The 21,872-nt window shown below is 46.3% G+C and overlaps 1 protein-coding gene across 1 annotated transcript in view; it reads left to right on the forward strand.

Annotated features, from left to right (window-relative positions):
* The window catches only part of TMOD1 (tropomodulin 1), a 79,636-nt gene extending 58,114 nt beyond the window's left edge, over positions 1-21,522 (forward strand). The window contains exons 8-11 of the mRNA XM_065878549.1: positions 178-285; positions 5,049-5,192; positions 13,208-13,352; positions 19,898-21,522. Of these exons, the coding sequence (XP_065734621.1) occupies positions 178-285; positions 5,049-5,192; positions 13,208-13,352; positions 19,898-19,962 (462 nt within the window). The 3' untranslated portion in view covers positions 19,963-21,522. The remainder of the gene's footprint in view (positions 1-177; positions 286-5,048; positions 5,193-13,207; positions 13,353-19,897) is intronic.
* Positions 21,523-21,872: the final 350 nt, after the last annotated feature.

A 21,872-nucleotide genomic window follows, 5' to 3' on the forward strand; every position in this document is an offset into this window, starting at 1 on the left:
GTTCTCCTCCAATCTCAGCCATTTGGGGCAAAGCAGGAACCCTTTGCCCATTCAGCTTTTTGGTCAGAGACTTGCAGGGAATCAGGTTGCACGTGTGAGAGAGCTGCTGCCCCCATCTCTCTGCCCTACCCGCCCCTGACAGGGGCTGCTGGTCACTGCTTGCCTTTCTCTCTGCAGAATATCCCCATACCCACTCTCAAGGCGTATGCAGAAGCCCTGAAAGAGAACTCGTATGTGAAGAAGTTCAGCATCGTGGGGACACGGAGCAATGACCCCGTGGCATTTGTATGTACCTTTCTGATCTGCTGCATTGAGAGTGGGAGGCATAGAAACAGGAAGGTTGACGTTTGTAGCCTCAGGACTGGCCATGTGCCACTGATGAAGAACCCTGTGTGGTGTGGTGTGGTGTGATGTGGTGAAAGGCACTGGGCTAGGAGCCAGGAGAGGACATGGACAGAACAGCCATTACCCAGGCACCATCTGTACATTATCCTCCATGGTGCTTAATCTCCATAACCACCCCTGATCCCAGAGGTGCAGGGCTCCCCACTTTACAGATGAAGAACCTGAGGTAAAGGGAGCTCAGGCAACTTGCTTTGTCCAAAGTTGCACAGCAAGGGAGAGGTGGAGCTGAGATTTAAAAACGAGTCAAATGTTCCCTACAGCCAGCTCTCTCACCACTCAGCATGTCATGAGTAGACAAGGGTCCACCCCTCCCTGGTCCTCAGTTTCTCCATATCTAAAAATTATTGTCTTCATCAATGGTTCCCAACGACCAATTTTATTTGTTATTTACCTATGTCTTAAAGATATTGCTGATTAGATTAAATTGTACTTATTATAAAGTAGCCATCAATTCGTTTTTAGAAAAAAGAAAAACATTCAACACACATGTATGGAGTCTGTCTGTGCCCAGCAGTGAATTAGGCTCTGAGAATACAACTGTGACCAAGACAGTCATAGCTCCCACTTTCTTGAATATAATGGCCCATCCAGCCATGCAGTCAGCTAAAGGATAACAGTACAGCGTGACTACTACAATACTAATAGCAGGTAAAAAGGTACAGAGATTAGCTTACCAGTCATGGTAATTAACCATTTAGTAGCAATCACTTTGTTGATATCCACGAAATAACTTGCTGGGATTTCGATTGAGATTGCATTGAATCTATATCAAAATGGGAAGAACTGATATCTTGACAATACTGAGTTTTCTTGTACATGAACATGGAATATACCTCCATTTATTTAGTTCTTTTTTAATTTCATACATCAGAGTTTTTTAGTTGTGCTCATATAGATCTTGTACATATTTTGTTAGCTTTATACCTAAGTATTTCATTGTTTGGGGTGCTAATATAAATGGTATTATGTTTTGTTTTTTTTTATTATTATTTATGGTCGGCTGCATTGGGTCTTCGTTGCTGTGTGAGGGCTTTCTCTAGTTGCAGTGAGCGGGGGCTGCTCTTCGTTATGGTGCATGGGCTTCTCATTGTGGTGGCTTCTCTTGTTGCCGAACACGGGCTCTAGGCGCACGGGCTTCAGTAGCTGTGGCACATGGGCTCAGTAGCTGTGGCTCACGGGCTCTAGAGCGCAGGCTAGGTAGTTGTGGTGCATGGGCTTAGTTGCTCCATGGCATGTGGGATCTTCCAAGACCAGGGCTCGAACCCGTGTCCCCTGCAGTGGCAGGTGGATTCTTAACCACGGTGCCACCAGGGAAGTCCCAGACTGTAGATTTTTTTGTAGATATTCTTTATCAACTTACGGAAATTGCCCTCTATTCCTAGTTTACTGAGAGTTTTTATCATGCATGGATGTTGGATGTTGTCAAATGCTTTTTTTTTATCATCTATCGAAATGACTATTTTACTTTTTTAGCTTGTTGATGTGATGAATTATATGAATTGATTTTCCAGTGTTGAACCAGCCTTGTATACCTGGGATAAATCCCACTTGGTCATAGTTCAACATACTTTTGAATTTATCTTGAGATTTCTTCTTTGACCCATGTGTTGTTTAGAAGTGTGTTGTTTCATCTCCATGTATTTGGGAATTTTCTAGTTACCTTTCTGTTATTCACTTCTAGTTTGATTCCATTGTGGTCTGAGAGCAGACATTGTATGATTTCTATTCTTTTAAATTGGTTAGGATGTGTTTTACGGCCCAGAATGTGGTCTGCCTTGGTGAATGTTCCATGTGCACACAAGAAGAATGTGTTTTCTGCTATTGTTGGATGGTAGTCTATAGATATCAATTATATCTAGTCGGTTGACAGTGTCGTTGAGTTCAGTTATGTCTTTCCTGATCTTTGGCCTGCTGGATCTGTCCATATCCATAGAGGGGTATTGAAGTCTACTATGATAGTGGATTCATCTATCTCTCTGCAATTCTATTAGTTTTTGCCTCATATAGTTTGACGCTCTGTCATAAGGCAGGCACTCATTAAGGTTGTTATGTCTTCTTGGATAATTGACCCCTTTATCGTTATATACTACCCTTCTTTTTTTTTTTTTTTTTACATCTTTATTGGAGTATAATTGCTTTACAATGGTGTGTTAGTTTATGCTTTATAACAAAGTGAATCAGTTATACGTATACATATGTTCCCATATCTCTTCCCTCTTGCGTCTCCCTCCCTCCCACCCTCCCTATCCCACCCCTCTAGGCGGTCACAATGCACCGAGCTGATCTCCCTGTGCTATGTGGCTGCTTCCCACTAGCTATCTACCTTACATTTGGTAGTGTATATATGTCCATGCCTCTTTCTCGCTTTGTCACAGCTTACCCTTCCCCCTCCCCATATCCTCAAGTCCATTCTCTAGTAGGTCTGTGTCTTTATTCCTGTCTTACCCCTAGGTTCTTCATGACATTTTTTTTCTTAAATTCCATATATATGTGTTAGCATACGGTATTTGTCTTTCTCTTTCTGACTTACTTCACTCTGTATGACAGACTCTAGGTCTATCCACCTCATTACAAATAGCTCAATTTCATTTCTTTTTATGGCTGAGTAATATTCCATTGTATATATGTGCCACATCTTCTTTATCCATTCATCCAATGATGGACACTTAGGTTGTTTCCATCTCCAGGCTATTGTAAATAGAGCTGCAGTGAACATTTTGGTACATGACTCTTTTTGAATTATGGTTTTCTCAGGGTACTACCCTTCTTTATCCCTAATAACTTTCCTTGCTTTGAAGTCCATTCATAGCCATCAATTATTTTCTGATCTTTAAAATATATAGGACATTTCCTTTGATGTCTTTGAAGTGACGGAAGTGGCTCATAGTCTCTCACTGCTGCCAGTGGAGAACCTCTAGATAGATGTCCTCTGACCTCAGGACATCTTGGTAGATCCTGAGTTTGCCCACAGAGAAACAGCTGGCAAAGCCACATGCCCTGTCCACTGCTATGTCATGGATCAGAAACTACACCTGTGCATGCTGGCACTCAGCTCAGCTCCACGAATGTTTGTGGGGAATTGACCCTGTGCCAGGCGAACAGCTGATGTCAGCCCCTTCACACCAGGATACCCATTGCTGAATACGAAAATACTTCCAGAACAATTGGTAAATAGGCTTCCAGAGCTCTGCTAGTGCCCCCGCTGCCTGCCCCAGCTCTTCTCCTGCCCGTTCCTCCACTCTGCTCCAGCAAACAAAGAGTTGACACCTGGCATGACAGTGCCTCCAGGACCAGCTCAGCCACTAGTATGTCTACTTGGATTGGCCTGGTGCACTGACATACTGGTTGTTAAATTTTTTGATTATCAGGCCAGGCCTTTCCTGGGGAGTAAGAAGGGTGCTGTGGAGCGGGCACAGACTCAGTCCCTCCCCTCAGGAGGGTCCAACCTACTCAGGGTCACAGAGGAAGCTGACATGTCATCCTGGGGTACACGGAAGCAGGGGGAGCTGAGGATTTTGTCTCAGAAGGCATCATGGGAGCTGAGCCTCGCAAAGGTTTCAGCAAGCAGGGCCAGTGGGAAGGGCATTCCTGGATCAGATCATCATTTCAGACAACCAGGGCCCACTGATCATACATCCTGGCCATCAGCTGCTGGTGTCTCCTTTCCTCCATGACACGTCGTTTCTACCACCTGCTAATTACCTCATTTCCTTTAGAGGCTCTGATTATCATCTGCACCCCTGGCTGAAGTCCTCCAAAACGTGCTGGGGCCACCCGAGCTCCTCTCTTCCGGTTTGCCCTGGTCACTTGCCCAGCGGGATGCCTTCCCAGGCTCCCCTCTCTGCTGCTCAAAGAGAATGACGACTCCATGGAATTATAACAGGGACATAGAAGAGACAAGTGGAGAGCATATAGGGAGGTTGGGACTCCACTAGTCACTCAGTGAACAGTGACCGAGGACCTACTATGTGCTGGGCACTGTGTGGGTTGGAGGGCACCATGGGATGAATAAGGTGACCATCAGCCCACCAAGAGTACATAGGCTAATGGCGGAGCCAACGCCAGAATAAAAACAACTCTAAACGCAGGAATACAAGTTCCTTGAGGGAGGTTATGGATAAAGTCTGTGAGGTTCAAGAGGGCAGGCACAGCTAGCTGGGGGGCATCAGCAAAGGCTCTTGGAGAAACGGGCACTGAGAATGGCCTTAAAGGAGGGACAGGCTTTGAACGAGTGAAGCAGAAAGGAAAGAGCATTCCAGGTGGCAGGGACAGGATGAGGAAAGGCAGAGCAGAGGGAAAACACTGTGTGCCCGGGGAACTGAGAGTAGCCCCACCAAGACGGGCAGCCAGAGTTGAGGCTGATCAGAGTGGGGCAACCAGGTAATAGAGGCTTTGGATGCAGGCTAAGGGGCTGTAAGTCTCCAGCTGGGGGCTCGGGGCCATGGCAAGTTGGAGGGGAGGAGAGACACAGAGTAGTGCTTGGTGAAGGAAGTTGTGGAGATCATCTTGCCTGGCCCCTGACGGTGTGCAAGGGACTCTCACTCCCAGCAAGGCTCCCTCAGTATTTTAGGTTCTACCCACAGGGGCTCCATCCTTGATCAGGCTAACTCATGGGTACCCTGCATTTTCTCCTTTGGTTCAAGGCCCTTGCTGAGATGCTCAAGGTGAACAAGGTGTTGAAGACACTGAACGTGGAGTCCAACTTCATTTCCGGAGCCGGGATCCTGGGCCTGGTGGAAGCTCTTCCATACAACACTTCTCTGGTGGAACTGAAGATCGATAACCAGGTAGGATGGGCGAAGGTCTCCTTGTGTCCTTCACCTGATGCTCACCATTCTGTACTTTCCCGCTTGCTGCCACATGGACTAGACGCTGCTGGACAGAGCGGGTGCCGCTGCTTATAAAAGCACCAGAGCCCAGCTTTAAGGGACCTCCAGGGTTGTCCAGTCCACACCCTCCACCATGCTCACCTTCCTTCTTCATCATTCCCGCCAAGTGCTCCTCCACCTTCTGCTTGGAAACCCCCAGCGATGGGGAGCTCACTCCTTCCCGAGATCACCCCTTTCATTCTCAGTGAGAATATCCTTCCTTATATCCAATAGAAATCAGCTCCCTATAAGTGCTGTTTGTTGAGTTTAACTCTGTTCTCTGCTGCATACAGGACACATCTGGTGCACAGGTTTTATAAACCATTGGAATCTTCCTCACTAGGCTAAACGTCCCCATTTTCATGAGTCACCCGCCCCCCCCCCCGCAACACACACACACTCAGTGGGCTTTTGGGTCTTCTTACCATGAAGGTTACTCACTGGGCAAATTCTAGTTTGCCTTTATCCTTACAGGGTTATCATTCCTCTATACCTTCTGTGGTTCAGTCATTTATTTTCAGGGCGACTCTTTCAGTTCCAACTTTCTAAGACAATGCTAATAAGAGTATCTTGTATGTTGCATATGTTGAGGGTGTCCTGGGGGGCAGGCTCTGTGCTGTGCACCTTATATACATCATCTCTGATCTTCCCAGCAACTCTGCAGGATATGCGTGTTATCAGTCTCAGTTTTTGCAGAAGAGAAAACAGCTCAGAGAAGCTGAAGGCAAGCAGCTTTCTCAGGGCCGCCAAGTGAGCACTTTCGGAAGCAGGATTTGAATGCAGGTCTCTGACTTTAAAGCCCACAGTCCCTCCAGTACACCGTGTTGCTTCCAGTGCTAAAATGCTTTCCTCTTTATGGTTTATGGATAGGGAACTTGGGCGTTTTTTCCCCTACATGAAAACGTTTGCTGAATGGTCATATACATATGTATATAGGAAAAAGATTGGGTGGAAGTATAACAAAATTGTAAACACTGGTTGTCCCTGAAAGAGATCATCTCTACTTTCTTATCCTTATTGAAAAATACTATAAACAGAGAGAAAAGTGCATAGAAGTTAAATGCACAGCTTAATGAGTCATAATAGGCAGGTAACCTCAGCCAAGAACTAAAGCATCACCAGCCTCCAGAAGACTTTGATGGTCCCCTCCCAATCATAAACCTTCAAAACTCTTCACAGTTTGCTCCCTACTTACTTTCACGCCTCCATGTCTTAGCTCTTGCTTTTCTCTCCCCCTGGAATGTTATCCCCTGCCCCTACCCCTTCTCTGCCTAGAGAAATCCTCCTCTTCCTTCTGGATTCGGTTGAAGCCTCTCTTTCTCCTAGTGGTTCTAGAGCCAGCTTGAACCAGCACGCTGGAGCTGACTGTACACATCCCTTCTCAATTCCACTTGAGTGATGGCACGCTGGTACCTTGAAGTCACTCCTAGTGAGAGTATTTACACTATGGAAATTGGCAAACACTACAAATCCAACCTTTTTGTTTGTTTGTTTGTCTGTCTGTTTGTTTTTTCCAAGAGCCAGCATATCACCGCCTTCTCCCTTCAGCCTGCCACAGGGCCTCTAAACCTCCCCCCAAGAGAGTTAGGTGCTCCTTCCCTGTGTTCTCCTAGCTCCTCAGCTTCCCTGTGAGGTTCTCAGAAGACACTGCAGTGTCCGAGTCATGTCCATATCCTATTACCCGGCTCAGAGCTTGGCCCTGCCGTGGCACTTTATAAGCAGGGCTGCCCTGGATATTTGTATATGTTGTTCACTGCCCAATGAGGAGGCAGGGGGCAAAATCCAACCCATACTCTACTCTCCAAAACTTGGTATGGGCCTTCATTCACCCAGAGAAGGCACTTTTCTCTAATTCATATGAAGAGGCCACATCAGGCCTGCAGCAGCCCTGTCATGAGAGTTTGCTTCCATTTTGCATATGCCAGTGGCCTGCGGTTGCATCACCCATTCCCAGCCCCCATCACTTCCACCCTTTCTTCCATTGCTGACCCTGCTTTATCACAGGCAGATCAGATGGAACAAAGGCATGTAGCAGGCTTGGCAGCAGCCCTGAGCCAGGCCCTGGGATTGGCCACTCATGTGACTCCAGGCCTACCCAGGCAGGGAGTCACTATCTACCCAGTGTCAGCTGAAACCTGAGCCCTGGGGCAGAACGTTGGCGAAAGGTGACCCAGCGCACTGGCCTCAGGTCATTGCAGCGGCAGCTTACAGGGAGTGAGCTGCCCACTACTCCTCTCAGTGCTGTCTCCCCAGAGCCAGTGCTGACCATCACCCTCACCCTGGCTAAACACCCTGTGCGAGGACATTCACTTCCCTGAGCCTGTTTCCTCGTTTGTAAAATGGGAATAGTAAGAATCTCTACTTCTAAGGAGATAAGAGATGCAAACTATGAAGTTGTTCACTTTTATAATTACTCGGAAGGTGACTTAGGGAGTTTACGTGTTATTCTAAGAGTTAAGGTACTGAGCAGGTACCATATATCCATTATCTCATGTAATGCTTGCCAAGACTCTTTGTGAGTAGGTGTCACAACCCATCCCATTATTGTAGATGAGGAAACTGAGGCCCAGGCAGGCTCTGTACCCTGCCCGAGGTCACACAGTAAGTAACAGAGGCAAGATTCAAACCCACGTCTTTGTGACTCTAAAGTCCATGAACTGTGCCTGTGTGGGCTCTTGAATCCTACTGTAGTTGTGTGTGGGTCTTGGATTTTCTCAGCTATCCCTTTCCCTTGGTGCCAGGCCAGAGCACTGGTTAGGGTGCTGAGACACACCTAGTCCAGCCCTCCTTTTACCCCTGGGCGGGGGAAACTGAGGGTCAGAGAAGGGACAGGCTGGGCCAAGGTCATGGATCAAGTTAGTGTCAGAGCTGGGCTGGAACTGAGGAGCCCAGCTTCCAGACAGGCTGCATTTATGGATGGACAGGAGAGGCCCTCCCGGCGCCCAGGAAGCAGGCAGCACACATGGGATGCCTGCAGGCCCCGTACATCCCTGGCCGGCCCTATGCCAACGGTGGGGCGGCTCTCCGCCCGTCTTGATTCACCCTCCTTCCCCCGACCCCCCAGCTCCCTCCAGCAGGCCCTTCCCAGGACCCGCAGGGCGTGGGGCACTCTCCCTGCCCCTCAGAACAGATGAGGCCTGAAAACAGGACCCCAGCCCCAGTGAAGACACGGGCAACGTGTGGGGGCCGTTCGCTGGATTTCTCACTTTTCATTCCAATATTTGACAGTGAGAATGTGCTTCATATTTTGAAAAGGCGCTAAAGGAAGTGGATTGGGGTCTCAGACAGTCTCTATATCATCTGCCATGCCAAGCTGGCCAGAGCCCAGGGCTGTGCTGGCTCCTTCAAGGACAGGCCCGAGCTCTTCCCAGCCCTTTCAGGAGCCTTGCTGGATAGGCTGGTGGAATCTTGCCATCCTCCCTCTGCCTGCCCTAGTCAGCGGTCCAAGCCCCATCTGAACCCATACAAGCTCCAGTGAACTCGTAATACCTGGGAGGAGTTCTCTGTCAAGAGTCTCAGCTGCGGTTCCATGCTTGTCCATTTGGGTGTTGGGCTGATGTGTCTTCTCAACCTTCCCAGGTTGCTGTGCATTGATCCTGTTCCTATTTTTTCCAATCAATTCAATTCCTTGCCCTTGTGCTAGAGATACAGGGTACCGTGTGCTCTCCAAGGGCTCACAGTCTAGGGTAGCATCATCCAACAGAATTTCCTGTGTTGATAGAAATGTTCTGTATCTGCACTGACCAATATGGTAGCCACTAGCCAGTGGCTCTTGCACACTTGAAATGTGCCTAATGCAACTGAGGACCTGAATTTTAAATTTTATTTAATTTTTAAATGAAGTATAGTTGCTTTGCAACATTATATTAGTTTCAGGTGTACAACATAGTGATTCAGTATTTTTTTTCTAGATTGGATTTTATTTCTATATATTCTATAATAATACAGTTGAAAATCTTGCCCACTTTCACACTCAATAACTTTAACAATCAGTTCTTCTTAAAATTTTGGCCTAGGAGAACATCTGTATATCCAAACAGATGGGTTTGTGTGTGTGTATGTGTGTGTTTATAACAAAGATAAATATGTATAACCTATTGTTCCCTGTTTGCCTTGAAAGAGAGTAGCCCAAGGGCAAACTCCATTTTTGTTTCTTGCAGACATCCTACGGTGTGGTGCCTTAAAGTACACTGCCTGTACGCTGCTATATTTAAAATAGATAAGGAACAAGGACCTACTGTATAGCACAGGGAACTCCACTCAACACTCTGTAATAACCTAAATGGGAAAAGAATTTGAAAAAGAATAGATACACTCACATGTATAAGTGAACCACCCCGATGCACACCTGAAACCAACACAACATTTTTAATCAACTACACTCCAGTTTAATATGATTCAGTATTTTTATAGATTATACTCCATTATAAGTTATCACAAGATAATGGCTATAATTCCCTGTGCTATACAATATATCCCTGTTGCTTATCTGTTTTATACATAGTAGTTTTTACCTCTTAATCGCCTATTCCTATCTTACCCCTCCCCACTTCCCTCTCCCCTCTGATAACCACTAGTTTGTTTTCTATATCTGTGCGTCTGTTTCTGTTTTGCTATATATATTCATTTGTATTATTTTTTAGATTCCACATAAATTTTATTTAATTTTAATTACTTAAATTTAAAGTTTAAAAAACCCAAACAATCTGATTAAAAAATGGGCAGAGGATCTGAATAAGAAGACATACAGATGACTAACAGGTACATAAAAAGTTGCTCAACATCACTAATCATCAGGGAAATGCAAATCAAACCACAATGAGCTATCACCTCACACAGTCAGAATGGCTATTATCAAAAGGTAACAATTAACAAGTGTTGGCAAGGATGTGGAGAAAAGGGAACCTTGTGCACCATTGGTGGGAATGTAAATTTGTACAGTCACTATGGAAAACCGTATGGCTATTCCTGAAAAAATTAAACATAGAACTACCATATGATCCAGCAATTTCATTTCTGGGTATTTATTGGAAGGAAATGAAAACACTAATTCAAAAAGATATATGTATCCCCATTTCATTGCAGCATTATTTATAATAGCCAAGACATAGAAACAACCTAAGTGTCCATTGATGGATGAATGGATAAAGCAAATGTGGTATATACAATGGAATATTATTTAGCCATAAAAAATGAAATCTTGCCATTTGTGACAACATGGATGGACCTAGAGGGTATTATGTGATGTAAAATAAGTCAGACAGAGAAAAACAGATACCATATGATCTCAGTTATATGTGGAATCTAAGAAAAAACAAAAGGCAAAACCAACCAAGCTCATAGATACAGAGAACAGATTGGTGGTTGCCAGAGGTGGGGGTAAGGAGTGGGTGAAATGGGTGAGGGAGGTCAAAAGGTACAAACTTCCAGTAATACATAAGGCATGGGGGTGTAATGTACAGCATGCTGACTATAGTTAATAATGCTATATTGCATATTTGAAAGCTACCAAGACAGTAAATCTTAAAAGTCCTCATTGTAAGAAAAAACCCGCTTTTTTGTATTGATAACTATATATGGGGATGGATGTTAACTAGACTTATTGTGGTGATCATTTCATGATGTATACAAATATCGAATCATTATATTGTATACCTGAAACTAATGTTATGTCAGTTAAAAAAGATTTAAAGTTAAAGAGCCACATGCAGCTGGTGGCTGCTGTACTGAACAACACAAGTCTAGTTGGAGAGACAGTGTGGAGGCAGGTGACCCAGTAATGCAGATGGACTGGGCCGGGAGTAGAGAGGGACATACGGTGGGCCACTTGAGTGTCCAGTGGGGAAGGATGGTGTCCAGTGGGGAAGGATGGTTTCCAGGGGTAAGGATCCGGAAAGGTCTCGTGGGGAAGGGGGCATTTGTGATGGGTATTAAAGCACTAAGGATACACCAACAGGTGGGTACGGGAGGGTAGGGGCATTCCACATGGAGGCAGGAGGGCACATGAACATTTAGAAATAGACCTCTGCCTGCACGAGGTACCAGGTACCAGACTCCCCATCCCTGGGGTAACCAGGCTGAGTAAAGACTGAGAGAGGAAATAAAGGCAAGGACTAAACTGTAGCACTTGGAGTGCCAGGCTGAAGAGGAGGCGGGGCTTATCCTCTTGGGTTATTGAATGAATTGAGACCCTGCAAGTTGTGCACAAGGCATTGGGAACACAGTAAGCTCTCAGTAAATGACAGCAGTGGGAAGGGATTGGAGGTGGTTATGTGTTTCTGTTTGCTGCTTCTTTAGATCAATTTGGCAGTCTTGCCATCTTAGCAATATTAAGTCTTCTGATCCGTGAATACGGGATGTTTTTATGTTTATTCAGGTCTTCCTTAATGTACAATGCTGTGGTATAGTTTTCAGCGTGCAAGTCTTTACTTCTTTTATTAAATTTATTCCTAAATATTTTTATGTTATTGTAAATGGAATTCTTGTCTTAATTTTATTTTTGGATTGCTCATGGCTAGTGTATAGAAACACAGCTGGGTTTTGTATATCGATCTTACACCCTGCAAGCTTGCTGAACTCGTTTATTAGCGCTAATAGTTTTTTGTGGATTCCTTAGGATTTTCTAGATACAGTATTGTGTCATCTGCAAATAGGAATAGTTTTGCTTCTTCCTTTCCAATATGGTGACTTTTCTTTCTTTTTCTTACATAATTGACATCCAAGACGATTTCCTTGTCTCATTCCTGCTCTGAGGGGGAATGTCTTTAATCATTAAATATGATGTTAGCTTGCCTTCTCTGTCTTTTCAAACCTCTTTAAGATTATATTTACTTTTTAATATCTTATTGTACATAAAACTCAAACAATACAGTAAGATACAACAGAACACAAACAAAACAGGAAGACACAAAGAAGAAAACAAAAACTCCCCCAAATTCCACCGCCACCAGTATGCTCCCAGGCCTTTCAGTGCATATGTATGTATATGGGAAATAGAGGTAACTTTACATAAATATGACCTGTTTTGTCACTAGGCTTTGTCTACTCAATATTGTGTCATGGCATATTTTCCAGCCTGGAACTGACAATTCGCACCGTCGTTGTACAGCTGCCCATGTTCTATTATAAAGCTGAACCATCATTTATTTGAGCAACCCCCTCTTGATGAATGTTTGTTTCCCTTTTATCCCCACTTTTATAAATGAGACTGATGAGTATCCTCATCATATCCTTCCCAACACTGTGTATTATCGTGTTTTCCTTTCCTGTCCTTTTCATCTTTGTCAGATGATCACTATAGATTTGGGGGTAGGGAACTAGCATGATCAGAGTGAGGCTTTAGGAGGCTAACTCTGGCAGTCCCAACTTACTATGGGACCTTAGGCAAATCCTCTTCCCTCTCTGGGCCTGTTTCTTTATTTGTAAATTGCTAAAGGACTGGCTAGCGAACCTGGCTGTGTATTGAAATCACCTGGGGAGTTTTGAAAACCACAGACACCTGAGTATCATTGCAGCCAGTGATTCTGATTTAATTAGTATGCGGGATAGCCTGGGCTGTAGGATTTTTAAATCTCCCTGAGACTAGATGATGTGAAGGTCCTTCCTGCTGAAATATTCTAGGAAGGCTGCTGTGAAGCAGTAGAAAGATCTGTTCTTGGTGTCCAGCAGCCCTGGGTTTGAATCTCAGCTCATTCGCTCCTGGCTAGCTCCTGTCTTTTCAAACCTCTTTAAGATTATATTTACTTTTTAATATGGCTGTGTGACCTTTCAACTTCTCCAAACTTCCATTGCCCGCCCCCACCCCCGCTCTTGGAGTGGGCGGGGACAGGGAGGTATTAAAATCCCCGCCCACCACTCAGGGTTTCTGCAGGTAGAGAAGGTTTAGGTCCTGCACAAACGAATGAGAGGTGACTGTGTTCTTTTCTTGATCAAAGAGCCAGCCCCTGGGCAACAAGGTGGAAATGGAGATCGTGAGCATGTTGGAAAAAAATGCAACACTTCTCAAATTCGGCTACCACTTCACTCAGCAGGGGCCCCGGCTGCGGGCGTCCAACGCGATGATGAACAACAACGACCTTGGTGAGTGGACATATGCACCCTACCCGCCGCCTGTCATTCTTTCCACTTGTCATGGGGGGTATGGCAGGGAAAACTCCACTGCCGCCTTCCCCAAGGGAGTCCTCTTTTGGGGCCTGACTCCCAGTTTTCATGCTGATCCCGTTCCCTTGTTTTAGGTGTTTGCGCCTTGCCTCCCCCCTAGACCCTTGCCTAGACACGAGCGCCCGGCCTGCAGGCGCCGAGGCCAGGCCCTCCTCCCTGCAGGTAGCTCAGCTGAGCTCAGGGCTGGACCCAGAGTGCACCCTCAGCGTGTTAGCCGGGTGAAATGAAACGAGGGAGGCACAAAGCCAGCACGGAGTCTCCTCCTCTTCTGAATACCCTTTTTGGAGCCCAGAGTCCTCTTCAGATTATATAGTGTGGCCCAAGCCCCAGATCCCAAGGCCACCAAACAGCCCTACTACCCACACTGCAAACCCAGGGGACTTCACGTTGCTTTTAACGTAAAGGTTGAAAATGCTGACTTTATAGTAAAGTAAAACAGGTTACATTTAATCTCAGTTAAAGACATAGTTTGCATTTTTTTCTTAAAAAAAAAAAAAAGAAAATGTCACAATCTTTCTTAGGAGCAAACACCAAAAAGAAATACTAGTCAGTTGAACAAAAGGGAGACCAATCACCGACTTACTTCCAGATACTAAGTGTTCTCAAGCTCTATGCCTAGTTATTTCTCATGTGTATTCCTGCTGGCTGCTTAAAGAACTTGATAGAGTGTCCAAAGAGGAGTATGTCTGATAAGGCTATAGGAAAATAAGAGAAAAAAAACAAGGAGTAGGTCTGTTAACTTAATTGATCATTATATTCAGCTGTGAGTTTCCTAGAATCAAGGCAGGAGGAAGACAAACCAAGTTACATTATTCTTGTCAGAAGAGAAGGAAGCATAATGAGTTTTTTAAAAAGAAGAAAGCTTCTTTCTGGGATTGAATTGTGAAATAACTATATTTCTAAAGGACGATGCCTTCAGTGAGTTTTTCATCAAATTCAAACCTGCTCTAAATATGTTGCTTTTTTTTTTGTTTCTAACACTCAGTAAAATGCAAGGAGCTTAGTACTAAAGCATATCTCAGAGTTCAGGTATGTCCCTTCCTGTGATGAATCTGAAGCTAGGTTAGTACATGGAAGGCCTAGAAGAATGGGGATGAGTATGTAAGTGTGTATGCACGAGGCAGGTACTCACAGAACCTATGCATAGATAACCACAGAGCTACTCAATTCAACAAACATTTGTCGAAGTCCTATAGGGCACTGGCTGTTGAAGGTATAGGTTCCTGTTCTTAAGAGGCTATTTATTCATTGCTTTCTTCAGCTGCTACTTTTTCTAGAGCTGCGGATCTAGAAAAGTCCATCAAACAAACAAAAACAACAAAAAAACCCACACCAGGTCAGGTGTCCTGGTTTATCTGAAGTGTCCTTATTTGAAATAAAAGAGAGCAAACACAAACAACTAAGAATTAGAATTATCATGGTGTTACAGAGGTGATAGCTACATTGAATTGTTGAGGAAGGCCTGCGACCTGGACTCTGTTGGCCTGGCTGTGATCTGGCTGCAGAACCAGAACTTAAAAGCCTTGAGTTCTATTCTGATATTCAGTAATCTCACTTTTTTTTTTTCTCTCTCAGCTTAGATTAAGCTTCTTACGTGTCCCTCGGTGCCTATCTCAAGGCTAATCCAGCTTTGGTCTTCCAGTGGCAAGATGGCTTGGAGGACTTCTTTCTAGGGACAGAAGTTTCTGGATGACTAGAGTCAGGGGTGCTGTAGGGGGGACCCCAGGGTCAGCTGGAGGCTAGAAGAAATGGCCCTTGAGGACTCTCTGTCCTGAGAGTCTATGATTCCAAAATCCAGGCCCAAGTCCTATCACCAGGGACTTGCTGAGGTTATGGCAGGAGCCCAGCATGCCAGAGCTGGACGGGACCTCAGGCTCCTCCCTCCAGTTCTCCTCTGGAGAAACTGAGGCCCGGGAGGGACTGCCCTTCTAGACAGTGGCTCAGTCAAGACACGCCCGTTGTTAGTTACAGTGAGCACTTTGGGAGCATCTTTTGTGTGCCCAGGACTGTGTGAGGTGACATAAGGGGTAGCAGAAAGCTAGTGCCCTGTAAAGGACCTTTACAACCTTTTATGGGAGAAAGTCATGCCCCCAAATTCAAGAAGGCCTACAAACTGTATCCGAACAAAGTGAGCAAATGATTTGTGAGGACAGAGGCTGGTTAATCCAAGCATCCTGGTGGGTGTGGGCATGAGTCAGCCTTTCAAGGAAGAGATAGGTTGTGTGGGAGGTCAGGAGGCCTTTGGTGTAGGCAAAGGCAAGGTGGTAGGACTCAGTATGCAGGATAGGAGAGACAGAAAGTTCTGAAAGGATTGAGGAGCTATTACTGGGAGTTACACCTGGACGGAAAAACAGGAGCTCCCAGAGGAGGGAGGGAAGGACATTCCAAGCAGAGGGAACAACATGGGCCAAGGCAGGATGATGAACAGGTATATGGGGTGTTCACGGGAAGGGGGCTGGGTAGGTGTGGGAGGCTGTGAGCCAAAGGCCTTTAACGCCAAGCGCAGGAGTTTGGTGAGGAAAGCAGGTGGGAAGTGGGACCGTGGCAGTTTTCTGGGCAGGAATGACAGGTGATTAAAATGGGCCTCCGAGTTACCCCATGGAACTGTGCAGCTATTCCCTTGAGGTTTCCCACAGAAGGAATTAGAGCAGAATCATCTAGGTGACTGTACACAACAGACTGCTAGTCGGTGAAGTAGGACATCTATAGCTTTAAAAGCAGATTTGCGCCCATCCACTAGTTTCTGTGAAAGAAACGCTTCTGATTCTGATGGTGCACCGGTGTCGTCCTGCAAAAGAGAAATCCCGACTCTCTTTCCAACACAGTATTTTCATCCTGCTCTTGATGCTCTGATGAAGCAGACAGGCTTCCATGTTTCTCAGCTGAATATGTTGGTCATAAAAGCCTCCTGCCGGCCCCGGTCCAGCCACCGTGGTTGTTACTGTGTCTGCTTCTGCAGCTTGGCAGCAGCGGGCAAGCTCCGTGCGGACAAGAGCGGGCCTCTCGGATTTCCTTCTCACTCCAGCCTACCTCCGTGCTGGCTCCTGGCCCATTGCCGGCTCTGCGGGACCTGGGCTTTGTTTACCTGCGAGGCAGGTGGGCTCTTCCTTGGGAGACATTCAGTCCCTAAGGCCATGGGTCAGCCCTGCCCAGGACCCATCCTGAATGGCATGTCTTTGGTCCTTCCCAGCCATTGCCCTGGGCTCTTAACAGAGTGTTCTATGGGAGAGAGTGGGGTGCCAGGGTGAGGGGGGTGTCAGGAAGGAGCCGAGGACCCCCATCTCTCTTTTCCCATGGTGACACCTCAGACGACTCCTATCTCCACACTATTTACAGCTGAGAGCCAGGCTGGCACTCAGGTCCTGTAAATCTGCCACTGAACCTCTCTTCACTTAATGAAATCTGAATTGCAGCCTCCAGGTTAAGACAGTTGTGTGGTAGAGTAACATGTTTAAAAGCAGAAGACACCCCTTCCTGGGAAAGTCACTTTTTTACTATACTCTCAAGGAAGACCTTTCTAACAGGCACCCCAGACACAGCACATACACCCCAAATCAATTTCATCATCTTCCCCCAAAACCATCTTGGGAAAGGGCACTACTTTCCTCGTGGCCATCCAAGCCAGAAACCTCTACCTCTATGCACTACCCCCAGCCAGCCAGCCACCTCCTCACCAGCCACCTTGCCGTGCCCTTTGTCAAGCCCTTATCACATTTACCGGGCATCCTGAAACGTCCTCGGGCCCTGCAGCTCCTCTAGCTCCTCCAGGGCGGGCATCTCACGCAGCGCTCATCCCAAAGCTTGTCCCACCACCCTGCTTAGAACCTTTTCTGTGTTCCGACTGCTCTCAGGTTAAACTCCTTGACACGGCTTCTAAGTCCCTTAGTAACCGTAGCTGATACTTACACGGCACTTACTGCGTGCCAGGCCTGCTCTGAACACTTCAGTCTTACTAACTCCTGTAACGTTCCCAACAACCAGTTGAGGCAGGTGCTGTCGTCATCCCCATCCTACAGTAAGGAGACAGAGGCCTAGAGAAGTAGGTAAGGTTACCCGCTGTCCACGGACGGACGTGGGACTTCTCCCGGCAGTCTGGCCCCAGAACCTGTGCTCTCCACCTCCTCTCTGGGTGAGGCCCTGCCAGACTCATCTCTTGACACCCCAACAAGCCATCTTCTTGCCCTACTGGTACCAACTGGTCCAGGTAGCTGGAGTGCCTCCCAGTGACCCAGGCAAAAGCCTCCCTTTAGAGGACTGTTACTCCTAATGCTCCCCGTACTTTCCCACCGTCTATCCCTTTATCGTTTCTCAGTGTACGACTTACCCGCCGTCCTTGGAAAATCTGACCACTTCGTTCATTGTGCCTCTCATACTTGATAGAGCTCTACCAGGGTACTTGTGATGTTTGATCAGATTTCTTGTAGGTATATCTCGGTCCCCTGTTAATCTTTATTTCTGGTACCTGTGCTTGGCACATCGTAGCACTCGGTCAATGCCGTTGAATATAAAATGCTCCCCAAAGACATGATGGAGGTGTAAAGCTTGGTGGGAAGTGTTGGAGGGAGCTCAAGCCTCGAATGGGGGTTGGTCCAGATGACTCGAGATTCCTTCCGGCTCTGACAATAAACGAGTCTCTGGCAGTTGCAATGATAAGCAACGTGGAGGAGTTCGCTTTAATGAATGTAAAAAGCAGGTTGATTTGAAGAAGGATATTGGGAGACCTGGCTTCTGCTCCCAGTTGCATCTCTTATTCACTGTGACTTGAAGCAAGTTACTTCCCTCTTGGCCTCAATTTCCTTGATTATTTAAATGGAAAGAAAAAAAGAAAACCTGAATAAGTGGGTGCCTTTCCCTTCTCCCCATCCAGTCCCTGCAAAAGCCAGGGGCAGGGGGACCCTGCACAGGTGCAGCCCAGTGTGCATACTGAGGGCAGGTAGGGGGAGACAGCGCGGGATCCTTTTCTGTACCTTGAGCCACGAGCTGGGGACTCAGGTTCCTGGCTCTGCCGCTTGCTCTCAGGGACCCTGGCTCCCTTCTCTTCTCCAGGGGAAAGGAGCTAGTCCTCCTTGTGAGAACCAGATGAGATGTGGGTATGTAAAGCCTACATAGACAGGGCCGGATTGTACTGAGGGAGGCGCTGGACCGAGGCTCCAGATGAGTCACAAGCCTTGGTTCCGTCTGGTACCAGCTTTATTATTTTGTTCCCTGCCATACTTTCCTCATGGTGACGACACTGACACTCCAGAATTGTTGGAGGGGCTCCAACGAGGGGTTGAGTGCAAAAGGGGTATAATGCTTGTTCAGCTAACGTGTCAAGCCTGTCATGTAAACCCTCTGGTCACTCTGGGCAAACTTCTGCTCTTTGGGCTTTGGTTTTTGTTCCCCCCCATCTTCCCCCAAGCTGTTGGACATTCTGATGGTCTCCAGAAATCTGGCCAGACACACTGTCTTCTCTCCAGGAGACTGCCCACTGATTTGCATTCATTGTTCTTTCAAGGCGGGTGGAGGGGAGGGGAGGAGCTCAGGCAAAGGCTAAACTCTAGGCCCCAGACTGGGCAGCCTGTGTGCCCCTGCGCCCCTCCACACCCGCGCCTAGCCTCAGTTCGGTTCTTGTTGCAGCCCGTAAGCGTCTATCTGAGGTCTGCCTGCTCAGCTCAGGAACTGGAAGACACCTAAGTATAGACAGACTTTTTTCCTCTCGCAATAGCTTCCTGTCTCTGCCACACCGGCAGCCCACTTGACTGCCACCTACCGGCTCCACAGTCGTTGACCAACCTTTCTCTTGTGGCTGATCTAGCTTGCTACTTGGTTTTCATCTGCAGACACTATAATTTGTTTCGAACCCTCTCCCTTTGCTATAACAAAGGGAGCCCTACCTGCCCCTCCAACCATCCCCGCCATCCTGTCCGCTAATGACCCCAGCCTGCAACCCCCTGGCTCCTGCTTTACATTTAACTACTTTGTTATGTGAACAGTGTTTGGGCTGATATTGTCTTGCCCCTGGGAAAATGTCAAGGTTGACCATAAGGGGACACAGATAATACAGGGTAACCTTCAGGGCAGACACTGTTGTTTACACAGGCAGGCCAAGAGCTTTGAGGAAGAGTTGGGGGAAATGTTTCCAGCAGGTTAAGATCTCATTAAGATCGACTGAACTTAAATCTTATCTGACCGGAGTGAGGATCTTCAGCCTCGGGGCCTCTGTACACAAAGGACAGCAGCGGAGTTGGATAAAGTGGGTTTTATACCTGTATGGCCAGCGATTTAGAAGTACTTTATGAACGAATCTACACCACTACAGACCCTCCTCTCAGTGAAGGCTCACAAGCTGTCCTTTATAAACACCAGACATCAGAGTTTGCTGAGCAAAGTTGTCAAGAAGCTTCCTGGCGCTCTCAGAGCCACGGTGGTGGTTCGGGTGCACAGGGACAGCTGGCTCACGTCTCATCTCCATTCCTTTCCAGTGAGGAAGAGGAGGCTGGCAGACTTGACCGGGCCCATCATTCCCAAGTGCCGGAGTGGCGTCTAGTGTGTGCGGGTGCCGACCACGCCTTTGAACTGGACGTGTTCTACTGATAGGCTGTGCTCTGCAGTGGAAACCGGAAGGCAAATGCCAGCACAAACCCTGCTGTGGTTCAGTTCTTTACACACTAAGGTGTTAGGTTCGCTAGTGGTTGTAGTTGAAAATTTTATAAACTATGGTGAATGTGAAGTTTTTCTTTAGTCACAGAAGTTCAGTCCGGTTATTATTTAAAAACTAAAAAGCCCCCAAACTGGCAGACCTTACTGAAGACAATGTTAGAGCAGCAGTGACTTAACCGCAGGAGCCCAGTTTCGGTGACCTTGCTGTGTGGTGTTTCAGGTATATTTAAAATATGTAACATGAACAAACAGCACCCTCTTCCATGTGGTTTAAAAGCATTATAAAATATTTTATTACAAATTTGATCTTAGCTCTTTAGCAAACAGAACATATCATCATTCTTTATTAATTCTCCTTTAAATTTTAAGAACCTCAAGATTAAAGTTGCTAAATTGATTTCTGGATCAAGAACACAATTTTTTTCCCCTCAAGAAAGACAGAAAGACTGAAGCCACAGAGCTCTGCCAGGAATCAAAGAACATGAGATTCCTTAAGCTGGTTATGAGGAAATGATAGAAAAAGCCAATGGTGAAGTCTCAAATTTAAAAAACCATCCTTTTTTTTTTTTAAAACCAATTCCAGGCGACAAACATTTCCCTGGGTGTTCTTTATGAACATCTGGGATTTATTTACAATTTAATACTGGAGTCAGAAAGAAATTTTTCCTTATCGAATGCCAACCTTACGATGGATGTGAAAACCTATGGCCAAATACTTGAAAACACCTTTCTCTGTTGCACAGTGGGCCAATGCCTTATGTGAGGCACATCACTAGAGAGACAAATTTCTAGTCCATCATGGCTTATGCTTACAGACTTCAACTACCTATCGCATCACTTCTTAGACAAGTCACCGCTGATCTCATGCCTGTAAATTAAGCCTCCAAAGGTCAGTGGTGAAGAAAAGCTAGATATTTAAGAACTAGGAAACCTGGCCAAACCACCCAAGATGATTATTCTGAAAATGTAATTTTGGCATTTCTGCTGGATCCCTTAACATCACGTGCATCTCTTAGGATCCAGCAAAAATGTTAAGCCACACTGCCCTTGTGCCTTTTAATATACCACGGTGCCAGTTAAACTAGTATTTCTGTTGCCTGGGGAGTTATTTTCGTGAGTGATTCAGCAAATCTTATGATAAAGGACAAGCCAAAGAGCTGACGAGCACAGACTAAGCTGCAGAGCACTGAGCAGAGAGGCTTTTGGCGAAAAAGGAAGTCTTGCACATGGAACTGTAATGATGGGACAGTACAGGGTAACCAGAGGTGGAGTCAGGGCCTCACCACTATGGAGGAGTGTCTACTGAGGCTGCAGATGGACCCAGGAGTGGCTCCGTGCTGCAGGAACGGCCAGCCCCACTCGGCTTCTCCTTGAAACACAATTGCAGCTGTATTCTGCATTAATGGAAACTGCAATATAATATTAAATCTGTTGGTCTAAGAATGGCTGTGCATGTGTTTCTTGGGACTTGTGGGCCAGGGACATGCGCCTGACATGGTAGCTAGAGGCTGGGAAACCACCACAGCAGTGCTGAATAACCTCACACAGAATGTCTTGTATTCTGAGGTGTTCACCTAAAAACTGCCCAAGTATTAATGTCATCGAGCTAATGTGAATCTCTCAAAGAGAATACTTCAGAGCTAAGAGTGTGGGTGTTGGGGAAAGCAGATGAAATCTCTCATAGAAACCAAACCAGTGAAACATGAAGGTGGACCACATCTTTAAGACCATCTGCTCCATCAGTGGAGCTGTTGGTCTAGACTAGGGGTGGCAAGTTTTTTCTGTAAAGGGCCAGAT

Source organism: Phocoena phocoena, chromosome 6 (assembly GCF_963924675.1).
Source record: "Phocoena phocoena chromosome 6, mPhoPho1.1, whole genome shotgun sequence".
Taxonomy (NCBI): domain Eukaryota; kingdom Metazoa; phylum Chordata; class Mammalia; order Artiodactyla; family Phocoenidae; genus Phocoena; species Phocoena phocoena.